Source organism: Miniopterus schreibersii (genome assembly GCF_964146895.1).
Source record: "Miniopterus schreibersii genome assembly, chromosome: X".
Classification (NCBI taxonomy): Eukaryota; Metazoa; Chordata; class Mammalia; order Chiroptera; family Miniopteridae; genus Miniopterus; species Miniopterus schreibersii.
The window spans coordinates 28,480,273-28,504,518 of NC_138104.1; the positions used below are offsets into that span (position 1 = coordinate 28,480,273).

At 41.4% G+C, this 24,246-nt stretch overlaps 1 protein-coding gene across 1 annotated transcript in view; it reads right to left on the reverse strand.

Moving 5' to 3' along the window:
• Positions 1–1,941: 1,941 nt before the first annotated feature.
• LOC308551754 (nuclear RNA export factor 2-like) overlaps positions 1,942–24,246 on the reverse strand; it is a gene marked incomplete at both ends in the record, with an annotated part of 29,102 nt that continues 6,797 nt past the window's right edge. The window contains 17 exons of the mRNA XM_081126373.1: positions 1,942–2,110; positions 2,660–2,732; positions 3,305–3,347; positions 3,438–3,553; positions 3,657–3,715; positions 3,836–3,943; positions 4,085–4,140; positions 4,732–4,768; positions 6,639–6,769; positions 6,924–7,031; positions 7,150–7,238; positions 7,385–7,454; positions 7,569–7,649; positions 7,762–7,866; positions 7,977–8,060; positions 8,655–8,808; positions 9,038–9,215. Coding sequence (XP_080982499.1) covers positions 1,942–2,110; positions 2,660–2,732; positions 3,305–3,347; positions 3,438–3,553; positions 3,657–3,715; positions 3,836–3,943; positions 4,085–4,140; positions 4,732–4,768; positions 6,639–6,769; positions 6,924–7,031; positions 7,150–7,238; positions 7,385–7,454; positions 7,569–7,649; positions 7,762–7,866; positions 7,977–8,060; positions 8,655–8,808; positions 9,038–9,215 — 1,661 coding nt within the window. The remainder of the gene's footprint in view (positions 2,111–2,659; positions 2,733–3,304; positions 3,348–3,437; positions 3,554–3,656; positions 3,716–3,835; positions 3,944–4,084; positions 4,141–4,731; positions 4,769–6,638; positions 6,770–6,923; positions 7,032–7,149; positions 7,239–7,384; positions 7,455–7,568; positions 7,650–7,761; positions 7,867–7,976; positions 8,061–8,654; positions 8,809–9,037; positions 9,216–24,246) is intronic.

Sequence of the window (24,246 nt, forward strand, 5' to 3'; positions counted from 1 at the left end):
TTCATAATAGTTAAAAAGAGAAAACAATCCAGATGGCCTTCAACAGGTGAATGGTTAAACAAATCAGCAATAAAAAGGAACAGACTATCAATACACTTAACTTAGATGGCTCACAGTGAAGTTATGCTGAGTGAAAGAAATCCCTTCCAAAATGTTGCACAATAGAGGATTCCATTTATGTGACATTTTAAAAATTACAAGAGTGTTTGAAAGAGGTTAGGATGTGGGGCCAGGGAGAAGCTGTTCTCTGGTATAAAGGTTAGCATGAGGGAAACTTGTGGTGATGGAAGAGTTTTGTATCTTGTGTGTAGTGAGAGTTACAGAATCTACACAGCTGGTAAAAGTGCATGGAAATGAGTGCATGTAAAACTGGTGAAATCTCAGTAAGCTTTGTGGACTGCACCAAGAGCCATTTCCTGGTTTGATATTGTACTATAGTAATGCAAGATGTTATCATTGGGAGAAGGTAAATGCAGGGTATACATGACCTCCCTGCACAATTTTTGAAACTTCTGGTAAATCAATAAATATTTCAAAATACAAAAGTTCAAAAAACAACACAAGATTTGTGGGGAAATGTAGTGTTAGGTACACAACTCTCAAAAACATTGTCAGTGACTTTATTTCAAGACAAGAAGCTAATAAAAAGGTTAGCATAGTTTTGGATCAGTGGAATGATTAAAAAATCCATAAATACTACAATGAATATGGCAGTCGTTTATAAAAGTGAGTGTCACAGCTTGTGAGTTACTCTGAAGTGGTGGAGAGAAGGTTATCAGGGTACAGGGAGCAAAGCTTGGATTTTAAGGTAGTCCAGGAATGGAGTCCCTACTCTATAATTTTCAAGCACTGTGAAGGCTGATATAAATGCTAGACTGTCATGAATGAAGGGGAAGACTGGACCTTCTGGTCTTAGCCCCGTTGGCTCATGGTTGGGACAGGGGAAGAGCAATCGAAGACACAAAACATACAATGTGCAGCATAACTCTTTAATATGAAAATAAACAAGGATCATGAATGGGCAAAGTACAAACAACTGGCAGGCTTCAAGGTAAACTTTGGCTTCCTGGTCAGTCAGGCTCCAATCTTAGCCATGGATGTGGCCTCAGGTTGGAAGAGAGATACAGCAAATATGATGAGGGTGGAAAATAGAACACCTAAGGGCTCCTTTCTCGGGCTTTGTTTACAAGACCCTAGGTCACTGCATGAAGGCCTCCTCTGGGATCTTGCCCTTCATCTAGAGAAAGTCAAGAGAGAGCATTGGGAAGACAGTAGAGCAAGCAGTGCTGAGATTCATCCCCAGGCCACCTGACTTCTATCCACTTAGCCTTGCTGAAAACCTGAGGACCGGTGTCCTTTCATCTCTGAATTCTCAGACTTCACTTTTTAATGAGTAAAGAATTTCAAGTTCTGGTATCATTTCATCATTGTACTAAAAGCACATGTGGTGGAGGAGGACCCATGACCTCTCTGAAGACCAAAGTGGAGACACTTTGACCACACAATGTCACTGCTAAATCTAGGCCACAAAAAGAATCCTGCAAGTTTACCAAGCTGTATGCACTGGAATGACCAAGTGGCACTGCATGTAATGCTGAAAAAGCAGTGAAAAGACAAATATCTATCAATAATAGCTTATGGCCTAATGGAATTCAATTGCTTAATATATAGATCTTAGCAGGAATAAGGTAGCATAACATACTTAGAGGAAATTATGCTGGTGCTAATAATAAACAAAGGAAGTATCAAATAGTATATACAGTAGGGAAACTGGGTTTTAAAATATATTTCAGTATATTAGCATAAAATTAAGGTATCTTTCACATGAGAAATTTTGTAAAAAAATAATATGTCTAAAATAATTACCTGCAAGTTCCCACTATTCAATCCTCCCAGCTCCCTCCTATCCCCGTGCACACCTGTCACTCACTTCTGAGACCACTAGAGGCTCATCTCAGATAGGGTGGAGGAAACCTCCATTTCCTGCTGCTCCTGAGAGAGGATGGTCCCAGTGCTGGAGGAGGGTGTGGGCACTTGGGTGGAAAATGCACTCTGAGTCTTGTCAGGGGTAGCATCCCTCACAAACAGTTCATCATTCATGATGCATAGACTGGAGAAAAATGAACCTTCAGACAACTTATGGATGGACAACCCACACCCTCAAACAATGATCCTGTTTCCACTTCCACTCAGCAACCAGATTCCCCCACACCCCGACTGTAGCTACCCAGCCCCCAATTCCTTGCCTGATAGCTCTGCCACTCCAACAGACACCACCCTTGGATAGACTGTCTACCAGTTCCACTAGATTTGTATCTCAAACTCCAATGCATTTACTCTGTGAAACAGCCTAAGGGAGAGGACAGTCTAATCCCATTTTTAAAGGAAAACATAGTGTCACAGCAAGGTCATGTTATTTCACTAAGGTATAAATCTAGTGAGTGTTGGGGTGACAAACCCGACTTAACAGAAACTTGAAACACTTTTCATGTTCTAACTCCAGAGCCCATGCTCTTAATCCCTATGAGGGACTGTTCCTGGATCAACCTGCTGGTTTCCCACAACACACTGAGAAAACCCCGAGGACATGCACTGCCGCATTCCCACAGCCCTGAGCCCAGGTTGGGCTGCGTGTGTCCACCCAGAGCACAGCACTCACCTGGAACTGCTGGCAAGGGTAGCGATGAAGGTCCGGGTGAAGGCACGCACAGAACCCTGAGACCTTCCTTCCACTTCAACAACAACAAACAACAAAACCACCTTGGAGTCCCACAAGCTGCACTTGCTCACACAGTGTTCTTCAGTCAGAGTGGGACTTGAGACTCATGCCAAGGGGATAACTGTTCACTGGGAGTCAGGGTGTCGGTAATGGGGAAGGCAACCACAGGAGCAATCAGCTCCCACTGACAAGGACCCTACTATGTGCTGGACCCTGGGACAACCACTTCACAAAGTTCATTTGATTCATTTTTTCAGCTACCCAATAGGTGGGCTTTATTAGCTCCATTTTGCAAATGAGAAAAATGAGAGGTAAGATAATGGGCCCAAGTTCTCACAGTCAGGATCTGGGTTGACAGCCATCAAACCCCACACCTGTGTCCCCAACACCCTAGCTGTGCGGGACTGGCAGGCATGGATACAGGTCAGACCAGGATGGTTTGGCGGCAGACTTGAGGCAGAAGAACAGAGACAGAACAGCAAAGAAAGGGAAGGGATCAGGGAAGCTGAGAGAGTTCTGAGAGGGAGCCCAGCCAGAAGGAGGGAGCAATGGGGCATCTGGGGAGGAGATTCTACATATACTCACCTTCCTTGAACACCCCATTGACACAGAAGAAGAGGAGGTTTTCCTGAAAGGAAAGAGAACAGGTGCTCAGTCTGTACCTATACCTCCCACACACCTTTCTGGGCTCTGCCCCAGAGAGGAAGTGGGTGCTTACCAACTGGAACCACATGTCCACCACGAATGAGCTGAGGTCATGCTGAGTTTTGGGCAACACACAGAGGGAGCTCACAATGTCATGATTTGTATGTTTCAGCAGCTGAAAATTCAGGTCTGTGGGGAAGGACAGCAAAGGTCAGGGTTGCCACACCCTGGGCCCTATGACTGACCCTTCATGCCCCCTTTCCCTGCCATATCTTCCCCATCCCACGCGCACTGGGGTCCTTCGGGTTCTTCATATTCCTGTTATCCTTGAAGTACTCAAACAAGCTGCTTCTAGGAGAAAAAGAGGAACAGGATGTGGTGGTCTGGCCAGTGTGGGTGTTTCCATGAGCTGACCAGTTTCTGCTGGGGAGACACATGCCCCAGAATAAGACTTTGAGCTGCGATACTCACGGGGCTGGATCGTCTGGGATGAAAGGAATGGTCAGGGAGAAGCAGGCCTCATTGTGATAAGCACCAAGGAGACTCTGTCTGTCTCCAGAGTCATAGATCAAGTAATATCTGTGAGGGGACAATGAAGGCAGTCTATCTCTATGGACTAGACCTCAAAGGGGACTTGAAAACTCTTAGGAGCTGACCTGTGCTTGGGTGGTCCTGACTGTCCCAGCCTTCCCCATTCCTGGTGGTCCCCAGGGTACTTACTGCTGTAGGAAATGTTGGACTTGAGTCTTCAGAACATCAGATCCTTCACAGTTTTCCTGGAATCAAAGACATTTGAGACCATGTGGCTGATAAAGCCTCCCTTACAAGAGCCCAAGTGTTGATATTTTTTCCTCACCTTTAATAAGGGCTTTATTAAGTCAGGTCTGTCAATGTCAGCAGTATTTGGTAGAACTAAATCCTGGCCATCCTAGAGAACGGAAGGCAAGTTAGCAGTGCAGACCAGGGAGGTGATCCTGGGTGATTAGAGGAAAGGGTGGGCCCAGGAAGGTCAGACATCAGGAGTGAAAGGGCCCTGGAAATTCCGTGGGCCAGATTCCAGTGGACACCTGCATCATAAGGTCCTGGAAGACTCTACTGTTTAATACAACTTGTGTGTGTGTGTGTTTTATGTCTGTTTCTCTTTCTCTCTTTCTACCCCTCTCTCCTTCCCTCATTCCTTCTCTCTCTGGCTCTCTTTCTCTCTGTTTGGACATGTTTCACAGAGATCACATTCATGTCTTTTTCATAAGACCATGTCCCCCCAAATGGATAAGGCTCTGATGCAAACATGACATTTTGGCAAGACACAAAGGGCTTGAGAGCAGTTGTGGAGACCGTAAGAGATGATGATGAATGTAGGCACTTACCAAGCGTAACAACTTGGGGAAACATTTCCTGATGGCACTGTTCAAATCCAAAAATAGAAAGAAGTGGTTGATAGTTTGGACTGCAAAGCTTCCATTTACTGAAAACACTAATGACATAAACAGAGACAGCTGTTCTGCCCACCCAGCAGCCCCCTTTAGCTTCCTCAGTCTCTGATTTCAAGGTTTCTGGATCCACTTCCCTGCTGAGCACTGATCATCTGCCATATGGAATCTCCAAAAGGCAGAGAGTCCTCATCTCTCTCCACACCTTCCCATTTATATTACCTCCTTTCTTCCCTTCCTCCCTCCCCCTTTTCCTCCATCTCCCTCATTCTCTCTCTCTCCATCCTCCTGGTTCACTCCTGCCTAGAGGGCGCTGACTTCTTCTCCAGTGCCCCAAGACACAGCATTTGGATCCCAGACTGCGGGGCTTCTTCCCTTTCCCTGCCTTCCTTTCATCTGCCAAGTCCCCACCGATGGCTCCAGAGAGAAGAAGGAATGGGGTGGGTGCTCTGGCCTCTGTTACCCCATTGGCAGTCCAGCATCCTGCCAGGAATAGGACATGCCCCAAGGATGGATGGCCCAGGACTCTGGGGCAGTGAGGTGAGTGACTGAAGGATTAGAAGGCTGGGAGGGAAAAGGAGGGAGATGAAGACAAAAATGGAGTGAAGATAGGAGTGGAGATTGGAAAGATATAGGAGTAAAGACAAAGGAGAAAGAGAAAGAAAAGTAAAGGGAAGAGAAAGAAGCTCTGCTCTGGCAGTGGGAGTGGGGTCAGGGAAGAAGAGAGAAGAATGGGGACATGGCTCCCCCTGCAGCAGTCCTTTCCTTCATCTGCCCCTGGCTGGCCTTGGGTCTCCAGGTAGGAATGGAAAGCATGCACCTGTTGGCCACAGGGCCATGAGATGTTGGCTGAGTCTTTGTCACCTATGGACTCATTCTGAACTGAGCATGGGAAATGAACAAGCCATGGGATCAGGATACCTTCCCCAGAAAGAGTAAAGGGTCAGGCACCAGCTAAGCTTGGGGTTGGGTGTCTGTGGCCCCCTTTTATAATCACTGCCTTCTCTCTTCATGGCTCCTGTGTACCTGTGCTTGTCTTAGTTGGTTCCTTGCATGAGGAACCCTATCCATTTCAGGCCACCCAGGGCTCCTCTGAAGGACCTGGCAGATGATGTAATGTGTGCAGGGAGGGGCAGTGCCCCTGAGAGGACTTTTCTGTCTCCTCAAACCTCTCTGCCCTCTGCCTTCCACCGCTGCCTCGGAAGGCCTTTGCTCACTGTCAGTGGCTCAATTCTGGTCCCTTACTCTTGAAACCCTGGATTCTACCAAGGAATGCCCCTCCCTGGTATTGCACTAAAGAAACAGATGTCATGATGACAGCCACCCAGAGCCTGGGCCTTTGGCATGGGAGGGAAAGTCCCCATGTTAACCCGAGATTCTAGGGGAGACCCTTTACATGCAAGGGAAAAAACGTTCCTTCCAGAATAGATTGGGGATACTCTGTATCATCTCAGTAGCAGGAAGGACTGTCTGAGTCTGGGGTGGAGGATGTTTCTCAGCCCAGATCAGCAATATCTGCCTCGAGACTCAACACTCCTAGTCCTGGTGGGAGGGGGGGAGGGGAACTGCATCCTGGAGCACATTCTTTGGTGGGCATGATAGAAAAAACTAGATGCATAGTCTGGAACCAGACCCCAGACCTTATGAGCAGGTGAGTTGAGAGGAAGGGTAGGAAACCTTGAAGCACAGGGGAGGGATACAGACCAAAAAAAAAAAAAAGGTGGGACCTATAGTCCTCCTAGAGGTCAGGGTTGCCACCTTTCTGAGGCAAGGCACTGTCAGGGGTAGTTCAGGCTCCCAGGGGTCAAAGGACACCAGAACTGGTGAGAGGGGTTCACACTGACCTTACATAAGTGGAATGGTCTGAGAAGTTGCGGCACAAGGGGTTATCTTCCAGCCACAGCTGTTCCAGCTTCAGACCTTTGATCTTGCTTAACTCCCAGGTTGATTTCAGCTGAGAAATACAGGGAGGAAACTGAAAAATAGTCCCAGGGAAAGAGGGACACCCAAGCCACTGAACCCACAGTGCCCTCCCTCCCTCCCCCACAGGTACCTTTGCCTGCCTACCATCATCACTCTGATGAACACTACCACCCACTTTCAACCCAACTTTCTGTCCCTCTTCTCACCTCATTTTTGGAGAGGTTCAGAATCTTTACTGTGGGGGCCATCTGTGTAATATCAGACAGGCCATCAAGCTGGCACAGTCTGTTGTTGTGCAAGTTCAAGGAGAGCAGCTTTGGGGAAGAAGAGTTAGAGTGACAGTTACTATCTAGGACCTTGGAGACAAATCTGCCCTCCATCCCCTCTGTTCCACCCCCTACTATAACACCAGCACTGAGCCTAAGGCCTCACCTCAGGGAAATTCTTTTTGATGATCTCCAGGGTGGCAGTCATGCAGTTTCTTCTATTCAGGATTATATCAACATCATGGCCCACCAAGTCTTCAGGAAGCCAAGAGTAGGCAATAAGAAGGCTGAGAGTGGTCTAGGACCAACACCAAACCCTCCCTTGTCACCATCCCTAAGTCTCCCACTCAGGCAGAAACCTCTGCCCTCATCTGCTCTAGAATTACTACTGTTAGTTGTACCTGAGTCATAGCGGAGCAACTGGAGATCAAGAGCTTTCTGAGAGATATCATATCGTTTGCTCATGGCCAGCTGCAGAGGGAGATGGAGAGAGAGCTCTGAGGCTGTTGTGGTGGCAAGAAAATCATGGCTGGAGGAGGAAAATGTGGGTCTGGGGGCAACCAAGTACCCTTGAGTCTGCATTACCTTTAGCTTTTCCATTTTTTCTGGCTCCAACTTATCCCGCACAGAGTAAGGTACAGCAGATGAATTGACATAGACTGGTATCTGCAGGAAGAAGAGGTGGGGTAAGCACCAGAAACTCTAGTCCTACAGGAAGGTGACCAGCTCTGCCTGTTCTCCTGCCCAGGGACTAAGTACGAGAATGAATTCGACACACCTTTCGGTTCTCATCATCACAAATCTTGTAGCTGACATCCTTCAACGCAGAGGCAGCACTAGCATCCTGGACAAAGAACCCGACCCTCTTTTTCACATAGTGAAACTATAGGGATTGAAGGCAACAACAATTGTGTCAGAGGCCCATGGCCCAACCTGAACCAGGTTCTCTCCCTTACTTGTGTCTCCTCATCTGGCTTCACCATCCTCACTTACATCCACTGGAGTGAAGGGGACAGTGCAATGTCTCTGGATTGACTCCATTAGCCATGTCTTGTCATACTTCCTTCCACAGGGAACCTAAGGGTGAAAATAAGGGCACAGAGACAAGAGGAACAACATGAAAGAAGGCTAGAGAACAGACCCAACACAGTGTTCTTTTCCTACCTCTACTGAATTTTCAAAGGCTTCTAAAGAAGGGACCACTGGCATGATTTCTCATGTTTGTGCCAAATACAGAGTTCCTAATTCTATTATCTTTCCTTTTAAAGCTCTCCTCCCCAAAGTCAACTTAAGGGGTTAGACATTTTCTTCTTTTTATAGAGTTCCAGGAGATGCTATTTAGGACACTGCTTGCCCCTCTGAGAAGTATTCCAGAGACTTGACCCCCCATCTCCCGCACTCAGCTTGAGCCAAACTGAGACATCCAGTGTGGACTTGCTCCATTTCCTTGGCAGTAGTTTCACCTTTCCCTTTAGATAGCCTCCTGTTTTCCATACAGTCACCCTGTTTCCTTATATTGCTTCAATGAATTTGCTCTTAGAGAAATAATAAAAAGACATATTGTAAACTGTCCACAGCAAACTACCAAGTGTCTCCACATGAGACCAACATAGTCCACCTGACCTTTCTTTCTCTCCAGAACATTCCATACATTTTTTTCAGGACACTCACTGTGACCTTGAACCAGCTACCCAGGGTTTGATCTTGTGTGTTCTCCCCCATTTCACTCCTGAGATGTTTTCTATTAGTCCACAGAGTAACGCGGAGACGGCCTTCATTATGCCATTGCACTCTCCTCTTGTTCTGTCCCATGGTATAGGGAGTGCTGGCAGGGGACAAGTGGAAAGAAAAAGGGTGGCCATGAATGTTAAGAAAGTCTTCTATATATCCTTGCATCTCTGACACCCGGACTACAGTTAGGATTGTTCAACCATGATTTCACTTCTAGCATTCTTCAGTTTTCCAGTGAGAGAAAAAAAGAAAACCATGGACAGAGAAAGAGTTACACAGTCCCTTGGGCTGCTACATGCAAACCAGGCTGCAGGGTCACTTACTGTCTGAGTTGGTACTTCCGCACTCCCCTCATCTTCACCTTTCCATCATCCTTCTGGAGGTGTGAAGGCTGAAGTTCATATCCAACATGTTGATAACAATGGGTCTTCTTGTCAAAATTACCTCGAAAAGAACTCCAACCTTTCTTTCTTCCTTGAGGTGAACAGACACCATTGTCTTCTGAAACAAGGAACAAAAATAAACTTTGGAGACACATCTGTGGCCACTTACCATGTACCACGTCTTAGGCTAACACCATGGCAGGGCAACAAAATGCCAACCTGCTATGAGATCAATCCCATTAAACCCCAGAAAGGAAACACTTCTGCCTGTTCAGATATAAGAGCCTTATTTGACAGATGGTACTATCAGGGGAGAAATGGCACATGGTGTGGAAGGAAGAGCAAGTGGAGGAGGAAGAGGGGAGAGGTCAGAAGAAGGAGGTAACTGTGTTGAACCTTTTAAAAAATATAGTAAGTTTTATAAAGAAGAGAGGTATATGTGTCCAAGAGTTAGAGTGGATGCCAACCATAAATCAGGAGGGCATGTAAATCTTGCCTCTCTCAGAGCTAACAACCCCATCAATACATGGGAAGCAACCCCTCTCATGCTTCCCAAACCCAATCAGCCACCACACTGATTCCACTAACACTCAGCAAGCTGTGCTTCCTTTGCTGCTGCAGTATAAGCTTTAATATCAGGTGGAACAGAGATACTAGCCTCATAAACTGTCTTCCTCCCTCCTGCCTTGTCCCCAACAATACTCTTTGAAACAGCCAGAGTGAGCTTTCTCTTCACCCACTGAAATGCCTTTGAGTTCAAGAGACAGCTCTTTCTAACCTCAACTCTTCTATAACAAGGGTATGGACGACAAACTGGAATGTTGTTTCCATTACCATTTCCAAATATCTAGGGATTCTTCTTTTCTCTTTCTATCATTGACTTCTAATTTGACCCCTCTATGGTCAAAGAACATACTCCATGTGATTTCAATTCTTTTTAAACTTGTGGAGGTTTGTTTGATGGCCTGTCTTGGTGAATGTTACATAGATACTTGAAAAACATTGTACTCTGCTGCTGTTAGGTGGAGTGTTCTATTTGTCACACAGATCCTGTTATTGTTATTCAGATCTCCTATATGCTGATTTTCTCTCTAGCCATTCTTGCTGAGAGTGGGTGCTGAAGGCTCCAACTATCACAGTGGACTTGGCTATTTCTCCTTTCAGCTCCATCAGTTTTTGCTTCATGTATTCTTTGGCTCTGTTGTTTGGTGCATACACACTTAGGTCCATTATGTCTCCCTGGTGGATTGGCCCTTTTATCACTGTGTAAAACCTCTCTTTAAGAAGTCTCTTGTATGTTTTCTACTTTATTGGAGATCGTAGCCACAGGTATGCCCATAAAGTGTCTTGGTTATGTTGCACTGTGTATTCACTCGTAGGAGTTGTGCTGCTGTCCACCTCTCCCCCCACAAACACTCCTGCCAACATATATAATTCACCATGTGGAAGAATTTGGCAGTTTTTCTGGCATCTAAAAAAATAAGGTAGTCTTAGTTCTCTCTCTCATATGTGGATTCACTAAGGATATTTTATTTTTACCACATTCAACTGAAACACTGTACCAGCAGAGAACAACACTGGTGCTTTGAGGGTCAGGAAGATTATAGGAATTAAACTGTTAGAAATCAGCTTCCTATGGGGGTCTCATATTTAATGTTCTCTAGGTTTGTGTGTTGTACATTTTGTACATTAATTGCTCCATACTGCCTCAGGTCCACTTATGAGTAAACATCTCTTCATTGCTGTTCATTCCACAGTGTAAATGACAACCAGGCCTCAGATGAACTCTTCTGGGAAGTCATTGCTGTCACTGTGTGGCCCACTGTCAGGACAATCCTATAACTCACAGCCTTTGAGACCTTCCATGGGTGGCACTGGAAGTGAATTTGCGACATTCTGATTTCTTATATCCTTGTTGACTTTTAAAAAATATATTTTTAATTGATTTTTTTTAGAGGAGGGGAAAGAGAGAGAGAGAGTGAGAGAGAGAGAAATATGGATGTGAGAGAAAAACATCAGTTGGTTGCCTCTCGCACACTTCCCAACTGGGGATTGAACCTGCAACCAAGGTATGTGCCCCCTGACCAGGAATTGAACCCACAATCTTTTGTTGTATGGGATGTCGTGCCAATCAAATGAGCAACACGGGCTAGGAAACACATTGTGATTTTTTTTTTTTGTTGACACATTTTGGAATTTATTTGCATTTCTCTGTTAGTGATGTTTCCTTCTATTCCTTGTTGAGTTTTTAAAATTATGAAATGGTGTTGCTGAATCATGTCAAATGTTAACAGCTGACTCCATAATCTTCTTTGATACACACGTTTTTTCTCATTTTCTAGAGTACTTGTAACAATGAATATAAATAACACATATCCTTCCCTCACTAAACACCAGACATTGTGCTAAGTACCTAACCTAGAAACAGCTAAGATACATATGAGGCTTATTAAGTTACAGGCATTTCTCCAGGTGCTTTCAGTGTAGCTCCATATATTAACTCAGTTCTTGCAATTGCCTCATGACATAGAGGCTATTATTGTCCTCAATTTAAGGACAAAAATTTATGCGAGTCACCATGAGATCAAAGATACTTGACCCAGACCATAGGATTTATCATTAGGATTCAAACCCTGACCAAGCTGACCTCATCCTGTGCCCAGAACCAGTAATGAGTGACTCTGTGTTAGGGCTGAAGTGAGCCCTGGGATGGGACTCATTCAAAGGCTGTTAGGCAGTGATGGGAACGGTGTCTGGGACCAAGATGCCCTGAACTCCAGGCGTCTGTCAGAGACACTTCATTGTACACTGTTCTTCTGTACTGTTTCTCTTTTCTCAGATTCCGTGGGAACTATTTCTAACAAGTGTGAGGTGGTATCTCATTGTAGTTTTGATCTGCATTTCCCTAATAGCTTGCGAAGTTGAGCATCTTTTTAAATATCTGTTGGCCATTTGTATGTCTTCTTGGGTAAGGTGTCTATTCAGGTCTTCTGCCCATTTTTTAATTGGATTGTTTGTTTAGTGTTGAGTTGTATGAGTTCTTTATGTGGTTTTGGATATTAACCCCTTGTTGGAGCTGTTAATTACAAATATCATCTAAGATTCACTTGGTAGCCTTTTTGTTAGTTTCTTATGCTGTGCAGAAACTTTATAGTTGGATATAGTCACATTCATTTGTTTTTCCTTTACTTCCCTTGCCTTTGAGGTCAAATCCAACACTGAATTTTTTAAGGTAGTTCTCAAACTTGTTTAAACAATTCAGCCACGTGAGGAGATTGAAATAATCACTACCACCAGTCCACACCCACAACACTTAAAGCAGAATTGGGGTCAAATCCAGGTAAAATGCATTTTAAAACTCTCCACGTGATTGCAGTGTGCAACCAAGGTTGAAAACCGCTGTGTTAAAATATCAGCTTTTGATTTATGTTTGCCAGAAGCTCCTAGGAATGGCTGCCACAATATTTTCCTGAATTTCCACTCAGTGTTGTTTTGGGGCGTTAGTGATTCCATAAGCTTAGATCAGGAACTGGCAAACAATGGCTCATGGGCCAAACCTGGCCTGTGGCCTGTTTTTGTAGAGTCTTTAAGATAAGAATGGTTTTGCCTGGCTACCGTTGCTCTGTGGTTGAGTGTCAACCCATCAACCAGGAGGTCACGGTTCAATTCCAAGTCAGGAGACATGCCGGGGTTTCGGGCTAGATCCCCAGTAAGTGACATCAGGAGGCAGCTGTTTGATGATTTTCTCTCATCATTGATATTTCTATCTCTTTCTCCCTCTCCCTTCCTCTCTCTGAAATCAATAAAAAACATTAAAAAACGATATGAATGGTTTTTACATATTTGAATTTTTGCAAAATCAAAATAATATTTCTTGACAAATGAATATTATTTGAAATTCAGATGCCAGCACCCATACATACATTTTTACTGAAATACAGCCATACTATTTCTATTGTGGCTTTCACTCTCAATAGAAGAGTTGAATAGTTACAAGAGAGACCAAATCACCCACACAGCCTCAAATATTTATGATCTGGTCCCTTCCAGAACAAGTATGTTCAGCTGTGGCTTAGAGAAAGTGTCCTTAGAGCAAATACACTGTAATTCTGGTAAATGGCTGGAGGGCCCTTTGGCAAAGTCCAGGAAGCTGATTTACTGTAGATACCTGTGACTTCATTGTAGGGTTTTTCCTCAGTAGTCTATTTGTTCATGGTTTTCTGGGTCAGGTGTGGGAATTGAGTAAAGGACCATCATTTGCCATCAAGATAGCTCAAGTCCCCAGATCTAGAGTTCATATATTTTTTATTTTCTTATATTTTATTATAATTATATTTTATTTATCTTTACACTGATCAAATGCAACTTTTGAGAATGTTTAGATATTTCAAGATCCAAGGAATCTGTTGACCAATAAGCCACCTTCAAGGGTTGCTATAGCTCAAGCCAATGTCATCCTTGCGGCCTATTAAGATAAACAGCACTCACCTAAACCTGGGAGGTTAAGTGCTTCTACTTGACCTGTGAATCCAGGATTCCAACATCCCACTCAAATATGGGAGCCATGTCAATGGCAGTATCTCCCATCTCATCTGAGGCCTACACAATTTGGACACTTCAGAACACTTCAAAATGAAGATATTCCCCTCATCAATATGTTCTCCAATGCTGTGGGGGAAAGGAGTGTCCTGAGTCCCTAACAGTAGCTACTTGGTCTCTGCAAAATTGAGTTCAAAGGCATTTCAATTAAAAGGCCTACAGGTGATAACTTCTGCAATTGTTTTACCACTGCCTACCATGGAATACCAATATTTCATCCTCTAATGTCAAATGAATCCTTACTATCTTCAGACCTGCCTAGGTCTGATAACCTATCCCAGATCCCATTTCCTTTGGGGCCCTTTGCTTGCAACCAATTTTGGTTGTGTCATGTACTCTGTTAATCAAGCTTCCCATTTGCTTAGGATAGAGCTTATTCTAGCTATTTCATGAAAATAAGACATCTTTAATAAAATATATTACATAGTACACAAACATTCTGTGAGGGCCAGGTAAGCAGGTTTGGATGCTGCACAGCCAGGGAGGCCCACACACGCTATGGGACTTCTATAGCTGAAACACCACTGCTGCCTCCCCACTACTTGACATGTATGACAGACACTGAATTCTAGAAACCCTGCTATGGTGGTCTCATAAATACCAGAGACCTCTTCCATTACACATAGCTGACTCTGCATGTGGCTCCCACATTGTTCATTTCCAACTCCAAGTCTCACTATGGTGGGTATGCTTCATACATGGAGATGTTTGGGACCGTAGATGCAAGGGGTTTCAGTTTGTGTTCTCCACCCTCCCCGTCTCTATTCTTGTTTTAAACTTTCCAATCTCTATAGCACAGGAAATTAAGTGTGTTTACTAGGGTTGGACTACTTGCCAAGTTACCCAATGCAGAGTATAGTTCACAGAAGCAACTTTCTTTTGCTATTACTAATGGCATATTCATAATGAAAATATTATTTTCTATTTGTTGCAATTATTTTGTATATATTACTCTTACATCCAATAAACTTATTAATGGTTATTATAATTTTTGTGGATTCTTGAGTTTTATATGAATTGTACTCTTTTGTTTCTTTTCACTTACACACATTTATTAATTTATGTATGTATGTATTTATTTCAGCTTAACCCAAATGCTTAGGAAACTCAGTAAAAGTTTGAACAAAAGTGACTTTTTATTAGTCTTCTTGTTCCTTATTTAAAATGGAATGTTTTCAATATCTGTTATGTATGGTGACCATTGTAATATTTTTTTAAATACCTGGTATCATTTTAAAGAAGTAATTTTATTCCCAGTTGGCTGAGAGTTATTGGTGTTCTTGTTAATCTTCATTGGTTGTTGAATTTTATTGTATGCCTTTTCTTCTCCAGAATCTTTGCAATAATCACCCTTTTCTAACTCCTTTAACTTATTAATGTGTAATATTCCATTATGAATCTCCTAATGTTAAATCAACATTGCAAGTTTGGGATAGACACAACTTTGTCATGCTGTATTATCTGTTTTAGCCATTGCTGCATTTACCTCGCTATTATCTTATTTCTACTTTTTTGCCTCTCTATAACTAAGATTGACCAGTAATTTTGCCTTCTCATACATTGTTTCTCAAAAATACATTTAATATTAGTATTTTTATTTCTGCAATATAAAAAGGTTATGTTTTCCTAGAATTTATCCATTTAATGTAAATTTTCAAATTATCAGCATACCTTTCATAATATTGTCTTACTATATATACACACACACACACACACACACACACACACACATTTTAAATATGTCCTTATTAATTTCAGAGAGAGGAAGGGAGAGGGAGAGTGACAGAAACATTAATGATGAGAGAGTCATTGATTGGCTGCCTCCTGCATGCCCCCTACTGGGGATTGAGCCCACAACCTGGGCATGTGGCCTAACTGGGAATTGAACCTCAAACTCCTGGATCATAGGTTGATGCTCAACCACTGAGCAACGCCAACCAGGATCTTCAACATTTTTACTCTAAGTGCAGGCAGGATGCCTTTTCCATTCAAAAGGGGCTTATCTGTGCCTTCTAATTTTCTTGACTCATCTTGCTAGAGGTTTATTTTCTTCTATTTTGAAAGCACTAACATCTAGCATTTTTTTCAACTTTTTCAGATCTGATCAATTTCATTAAATTTTGCCCTTATTTTTGTTATTATTCCTTGACAATATGGAAAGGCATGAGATTATTTTTATTAAGTATATGACAAGTGAACAGTCTTTTCATCTACCATTGGGTTTTCTTTTGTAACTTTTGTCCTTGAATACACGGATGTCCAAATATGCAGTACACTTATTTACTTGGAGAAGACATGTGGCTTACAGTCCTGGGGATTTAAATTAAGTCCATCATATCTATTTAAGTCCATTGTTGGAATATCAGATGATTAAGGGAGATGGGATTGTAACGCGGAAGAAAAGGAATTTCTATTATAAATATATATGAACTTCATTTTAGAAGATAGCACAAATATAGAAAAAAGTAGTAGAAAAAGCATGGACTTTGAAATATATATATATATATATATATGGAATGTGGTCTGTCACTGCCTATGTGATTTTAGAGAATATTTAATGTTCCTGTGCTTCAATTCCATCATATCGTATTCAGTGATGCTGTTTGCCAAGTGTTTCAATTTCTCACTTGTTGCAGGCACCTGGTAGAATTTCACTTCTTGCTTCACCCATTTTGTATGGGAGGGGATGTGTATGTGACTAGTTCTGGCTAAGGGGTGGGACTGACATGTGTTATTTGGGGTGAAAACATACGGTTGTTGGTTTGAGATCCTCCCACTAAAGGGCCCTCTTCCCCTCAGGGCCAGTCACTGACAATTTTCTAGATGGTGGCTCCTCTGTAAGTTTGGGTCTCCAAGTTACTCCAATAAGAACTGTTCAGACCCTCAACATCCACCATCCTGTGATGGACGTGCACCTGCGGTGGACGTGCTGTAGTATGAGTGAAGAATAAGTCACTGACATTTGGGGATTGTCTATTACCACAGCATAACCCAGCCTTTTCTGTCTCATATATCTCATCTGTAAATTAAATATTACCTTCTTAACATTTTTTTTCTAAAAATTAAATAACTTATATGAAGTTATCACAGTGCTTGACATATAAAAGGAAGTAAAAGATGGCAGCTATAATTATTAAATAATGATACAAGGCTGATTTGGTACAAAATGAGAGATTCTGCATCTGTTCATCTTTACTGGTAAGTTGTATCTTGATCTAAGAGTGGGGCATTGTATTTGTTGCTATATATAAGACTTCCTAATGACTTGCACTTATTTCTTGCCATCATGATATCAGAAACATACTTATAAATTGGGGGTATATAAAGAATGAACAAGTGGAAAACTTAAGTACGAGAGAGACTGACTAATAAGATAAAAGGAGTTAAAGAGCAATAATTAGTTTCTTAATGAGAAGCATACATTACATATATTGGTAAACAGACATTACATTGTTCTTAGTAAACAAGGTATTAATGTGGTAGAAGAGAATTAGTTTGAACAGGGTCTCCTAAAATGTTTTCCAAAACACACTAGTAGCTCACATTGTCTGTGGAAAAATGTTTTGTTCCCTTGTAAGTTGAGGAAACTACCTGTTTTAGACTGAATGCCTGTTTCCACTTAATCTCCAATGTGATGGTATTTGGAGGTGACCGGAAGGTGGCCTGGTGAATGGGATTAGTCCCATTATAAAGAAGACCCCAGAGATCTGTTGCCTTTCTGCCTTGTGAGCACACAGCAAAAAAAAAAAAAAAAAAAAAAAAGCCACTATGAACCAGGAAATGGGCTCTCACCAGAAAATAAACCTGCCTGAGTCTTGATTTTGGATTTCCCAGACTCCAGAACTGTGAGAAATAAATTTGTTATTTATAAGCTACCCAGTCCTTGGTGTTCTATTACAGAAGCCTGAAGGAATTAAGACACTACCACTCTCTTTGAGATTCAAACTGCATATTAGCATATTATCTTAAAAATACTACAATGTGGAAATCCTTTTACCTTCATTTCTGTATGTCCCATATTTCTCTAATTGAAGAACATATTTTTGGTCTTTCTGTCTCTCAGACATAGTACTTGTAGAACAAACTTGGAAGTGCTGAAATGAGAGAAAAATAAAGTGGATATATTATAACAAAAACAGCACAAGTGATAAGTCTTTAACCATTTATCAAACAATATTTAAATCATAGATGTATTACAATTCTTTATTTGCTGCATTGTACTCACTCTGTGCCATCAATATGATTTTTATGAAATGTGTCCCTTATAATTTTACTTAACATGTTTTTCTTAAATAAATTCATCATTGTTTTCTATGTGAAGAAAAATGGGACTGTTCAAGGAGTCTAAGAAGCAATAGTTAGAAAATCAAAAGCTAATAGTGTTTGGTTGGACTAGTTTAAACCATTTAGAGATCCCAAGCACAAGAAGATTATGGCATCCCACCCCACATGCATAACTATTTATTTATTTATTTATTTATTTATTTATTTATTTATTTATTATCCTCATCCGAGGATATGTGTTTTCTTAAAAATTGATTTGAGAGAGAGAGGAAGGGATAGGGGGAGAGAGAGAGAGACATCAATGTGAGAAACATCAATTGGTTTCCTGGCTGCCTCCCATAAGTGCCCCTACCAGGGATCGAAGCTTCAACCTAGATATGTGCCCTGAACAAGAATCAAACCTGCAACCTTTTGGTGTATGGGACGAACAATGCTCCAACCAAGTAAGCTACCCAGCCAGGGCTCACATGCATTTTAAAGAAACTGAGCAGCAAAGTAAATATAAAAAATAAATTCTGAATCTTCACATGATGCTTTCACACTTTTATTGAAACAAAATCAAATTCTTTTAACAAATTATTTCTCTTTCCTTCTCTCTCTCTGCATAAACAATTACGGGATGGAAATTAAAATCAAATTTGGAATCAGCTATATGATTTGGCATCTAAGAAGTCTCTGGTGTCCTTAATAACACAGTCAGAAGGTGACAGAGTAAGCCATTCCACTGGACAGACAGTGAATACGACAGGGTGGTAAGCAAGAGCAGGGTTCTTTTTTTTTTTTTTTTTAATTTGGAAGTTTTCTTTGAACCAGAGATCATCCCATTTAATCTTCATGAGAACCTTACAAGGTAGGTACCATTATTATGCCCATTTTACAAATGAGAAACTGAGTACTGAGCACAAAGAGGTAAATTATTTGCCTGAAGTGGCACATCTGGTAAGTGGCAGAGTCAAGGAGACTGAAACTCAGGTCTGGCTAACTCAACCACCGCGAATATGTTTCTTCTGTATAAATATTGAGGGTGGAGCAAATGGCCACCTTCCACTTCTAAAAACCCTCATTCCTCAGTTGTATATGCACTCCCAAGCAGAATATTCCCCAACTTTTTTTTTTCTTATAATGGGGAGCTATGTTTTGTTGCCCAAATGCTTCCAGTCACTATGGGGAGAGAAGGGAAGGGGTGTAGGAATATGACTGTGAGAAATGGGGAAGGAGCAACAAGCTCTTTTACTGCTCTCCCTTCAAAAACTCTGGCAAACTGAGATATGGGGCCAAGGCTGTAGCTAATAATAATGACCCCTTGACAAGTTAGAGCATCCTGGCCATTTTATTTTTTAAATTTAATTTTTCCATCAACATTTATCTCCTCTATGCCCTCTTCCACCTCCACTCCCGAGCTCCCTCCCACCCCCGACCCTGCAATCACCACACTGTTGTCCAACTCCATGAGTTCTATTTTTTTTTTTCTTTTTGCTCAATCCCTCTGTCTCCCCTCCCAACATCCACCCCCCTACCAGAGCTGTCTTCTTGAAGAAAAGAGCTTTGATGTGGGGGCAGGAAGGGAAATGGGAAGGGGGGGTCTTACCCGATTTCCTGAGCCTGGGCCCTGAGAGAAGTCCATAAACCCCTGCGGGGCCCTCTCTTACCGCCAATTCTCCGAGAAAACTAGCACAGACTTGAGACCCTCCTACCCAGTGGTGCCCTTCCTACTGAGTATCGCCCCTCACTCACTGAAGCAGGATACGAGTGGGTGGAAAGTTAGGGTCTGAGCCAGTCTCATCAAAATTCCCCCTCAGCCAGGGCTTGGACCAGTTTTAAGGGTTTTCTGAACCTACAGGTCTGCCTCCTCAGAAAGCTAAGCGGAGCTGCAGTTGAGGAGTTACCACACACTTAAATGGCGGACATGACCATAGAGGGGTTACAAGACTGCCGGATCCATGTAAATGCGCAGGACCCTCATACACCACCGTAGCGGTTAAAATGACTGACTGCTGGATCCACCTAACCTGCAGTTGTGGAGCCTTACCTGACTTCCACGACCTTTCGTGATAGAAGCCACAAAATGGAGAGACTCAGGGTTCGAGAGTCCTCAATCCTCGCGTGACTGAGAGAGCTGACTCTCGCGTGATCATACGTGATCCTAGCGTGATACGTGATCATAGCGTGGTACGTGGTCCTAGCGTGATACGTGATCATAGGATACACACGCCCCACAGTGATTGGGTAGTGGCAGCGCTCGCAGGAGCCACAGAGCTGCTGACTTACGAACCTGCAGTCCCGTAACCCACAGTCTTCACATGATCGAAATGGCTGAGCCTGACATGTTACCATAGGGGCATTCATGTCCATAGCATCCACTCAACCCTAAGAAGCTGTTCATTTATGTGGGTTTGGGGGCTTAGGCTTCCACATACCACTAACTAGAAAGGGCCACGTGACAGGAAGAATTCACACGGTGGGCAGGGTTTTTAGGAGTCCACGATGCTCTAGTGACTTGAAGAGCTAGATTGACCTCATGACCTTAGTGGCAACAAGTTCAGAGAGACCAGGTGAGTTCAGGTGCTGACATGACCAGCAGTTCTGGGCCTGCCACATAACTATAGTGTCGACATGACCACGTGACCACAGCCTCAGGAGCCCACAGTGTTCACAAGCTGGGTAAGCTTCATGACAGTAGAGTTCTGATCTGCTTGTTTCAGGAGACTGTTCTCTTCATGAGACCTAGAGATCTAAGACTGCCCACATTCCTGGGCTCCCTAGTGATGGTGGTGCCTTTAGGTGCCCTTCCTCAACACAGAAACTGGGCTTCACCTGCTCCCACCTCTTCTTTAATGTGCTTATTTTATGGTGTGTTTTTTTCTAATAACACATGCAATGTAATACATAAATTAATATATGACAATGAAATAGGTCCTCCTTAAAACCATAATTATTGCCATATTGTAGGTACTACTTTAGAAGACTAGGGAGTGGGGTACAGGCAAGTGTTGTTAACTTAATTTCATGGGAGTCTAAAGGAAATTAAAGCAATTCCAGTAAGTGAGTTTAAGTTGTTAATTTGAAAAAATGTGTGTAATGTTTACTATGTGGCAAGCAGTTTAAAATGTTAACTTATTTAACAGTGGCAATTCCATGGATTAGGTACTCTTATTATTAAAATGTTTACAGATGAGGAAATTGAAGCATAGCTGTGTTAAATCACTTGCCTAACAAGTCTCAGAGTTTATAGGTGACAAGCCAGGATATGTCCCCAAGCACTCTGGCTCCAGACTTTGTGTTCTGATCACCTACCAGATTCCCTAAAGAAAATTTAATTAATATTAATTCAACTTTCCTTATTCAGACTAACTGGAAGGCCATCCTCAGTACCTGAAAAGTTGAGAGCATGGAGGACCTCTGTGTAAAGCCATTCAAATAACTTCAAGTACTAATAGTAATTAGAACAAATCAAAGTTGGAGCTATTTAAGGCCCTCAGATTCATTTTAATGTATAAATATAAACTTATTAATATGTGAAATATTTGTGTATATAGAAGTGGTGTAAAATACTAAATGCTTGTTAAAAACATTTCCCTCTTTTAAATAAACATTAAAATGAAAAATATTGTAGAGTGTAAGCATCATACCTGGCTCTTGCTTGAATTACAAAATGAAAAGTGAGTGGAATCCAAATGAGATATTGCAGTATACTTAGTCTATACCTTCCTAGAAAGGACAGAGGAGGAGCAAAGAGAATATACAATGTAGTTTTTTCATTCCAGTTTTTAATCTTTACAGTGAATTTATTTTTTATTTTATTTAAGTATAGTTGGTATATAATGTTATATTCTTTTCATGTATACAAATATTGTGATTCAACATTTTTATGTCTTACAAAGTGATCACCACACTAGTTCTAGTAATCCTCTGGCACTGTATGAATTTATCTGCATCCCTATATTCATTGCAGCATTAGTTACAATAGCCAAGATATGGAAGCAACCTAGGTGTCCATCAATAGATGAATGGATAAAGGAGATGTGCTATACATATACAATAAAATATTATGCAGCAATATAAAAGAAATTGCAGATTTATGAATCCCTTTATGGCTGATTTGTGTGGAAAATGGAAGCTTTGTTTATATATCGAAAATAAATTTGATGTAGTCTTTCTGGTTTGCTGGATTAGGCAAAATTAATAACACAAGCAGTGGCATTATTTTGCTCGGTTCTTGTTATGTGGCATGGGTACATAAATAACCTAAAAATAAACTTTAAAAAAAAATAAGCTGAAAAAAATGCAACAGACCAAATTTTGCACCATGGTTAAATTTGAATATACTAGTAAGGACAAGAGACTGTGTGTTTGTGGTTCTAAGCCTATTGAAAGAACTCAGGATTTTGGGGGTGACTGTTTTTGTGCAAATGGATGTTCCTTAGATAATTATGGAAAATTATTTACGTGACACATGTAAATGCAGGGTATGAAAATAGAGCCACATATTTATAATGGAGTCTCTTATAAAACTTCGAGTTGTATTTAGGAAGCATCTACATGCAGTCACAGCAGGATCTCCCTAGTGGCCTACACTTTCAAAGATGAAAAAGTCCTCTTCACCAATACATTCCCCAATACTGTGGGGAAAGGTGTGTCCTTTGATTCCCTAACAGCAGCTATTTGATCCACCAACACACTGACTTCAAAAGAATTTTCAATTCAAGTGTCTACAGGTGATAACTTGCAATTGTTTTACCACTGCCTACCATGGAATACCAATATTTTATCCTCTAATGTCAATTGTATCCTTACAATCTTCAGATCTCTCTAGGTCAGATAACCTATCCCAGGTCCCATTTCCTTTGGGGCCCTTTGCTTGTAATCAATTTTGGTGTCAAGTACTCTGTTAATCAAGCTTCCCATTTGTGTATAATAGAGCTTATTCTAGCTATTTCATGAAAATAAGACATCTTTAATAAAATATATTGCACAGATAACTAGGCTTAGATGCTGCACAGCCAGGGGAGGCCCACCCCTGCTATGGGACTGTTATAGCTGAAACACCACTGCTGCCTTCCTACTGCTTGACTTGTATGACAGACGCTGAATTCTAGAAATGATGTTATAGCTGTCTCATAAAATCCAGAGACCTCCCCCATCATACATAGCTGACCACATCATTGAATCATATGTGGCTCCCATGTCATTCAGTTATACTTCCAAGTCTCAGGATGGTGCATATGCTTGATACAAATGAGGTCCTATTTAGAACCCTAGCTGTAAAGGGTTCTGGTTAATGTATATGTGTGTGTTACACACTGGTTTCTTTTCAGGATTTTAGCTTTCTAGTCTTTATAGAACAGAAAAGTATATTAGAGAGTTAATAAGCATTGGAATAGTTGCCAAGAGAGCCGAATCATGGTTTATTTCACAGAAAGTTATAATTTGTGCTATTGTAAATGGTATATTCTGAAGGTAAATGGTATTTTCTGTTTCTTACAATTATTTTGTGTATATTATTCTTACACTGAACAAATTTATTAATCTCTATTATTAATCTTAATTTTCTGTAGCTTCTCTTGAATTTTTATGAAGATAACCATATTGTACTGATAGCTTTGTTTTCATTGGTATGCATTTATTCTTTCAGGCATGTATGTACATATGTAAGTATGTTTTTTTTTTAAAGTATGTATTTTGGCTTATTGTACTGCCTAGGAGATGCTGTGTCTAGCCCTCTCTTTGAGATTCATATAGTATATTGCATATTATCTTAACAATTCCTACAGTATGGAAATTCATTTACCTTCAGTCTTGCATGTCCCACACTTCTCTAAACTAGGGTACATTTTTGGTTTTGCTGTTTATTAGCCTTATTATTTTGCAGGAGAATCTTGGAAATGCTGAAATGGCTGAAAAATAAAGTAGATTATTTAAACTCCATGTAATAAAAACTATCACATGTGACAATGTTCCTGAATTGTGTGTCAAGAGGTATTTAAATCTCCCTTAAATGTAAACACAGTCTTACTATTTATTCAGTTTTACTCAGTCAATACCACTTGCATGATGTGCCAAATGTATCACCTGTGATTTCACTAAAAAAACAAACAAAAAAGAAAAAGTAAAAAGAAACAGATTAATTTAATTTTAAGTTATTTTATTTAAGAAAAAAGTAAAAACCATGATTTCAACATGGAAAAATAAACAAATTGTTAATTAAGTTCATATTTTTAGTAGGTGTTTGAAATGCAGTGTAGTATTTAAACATGTAAGCAATATGA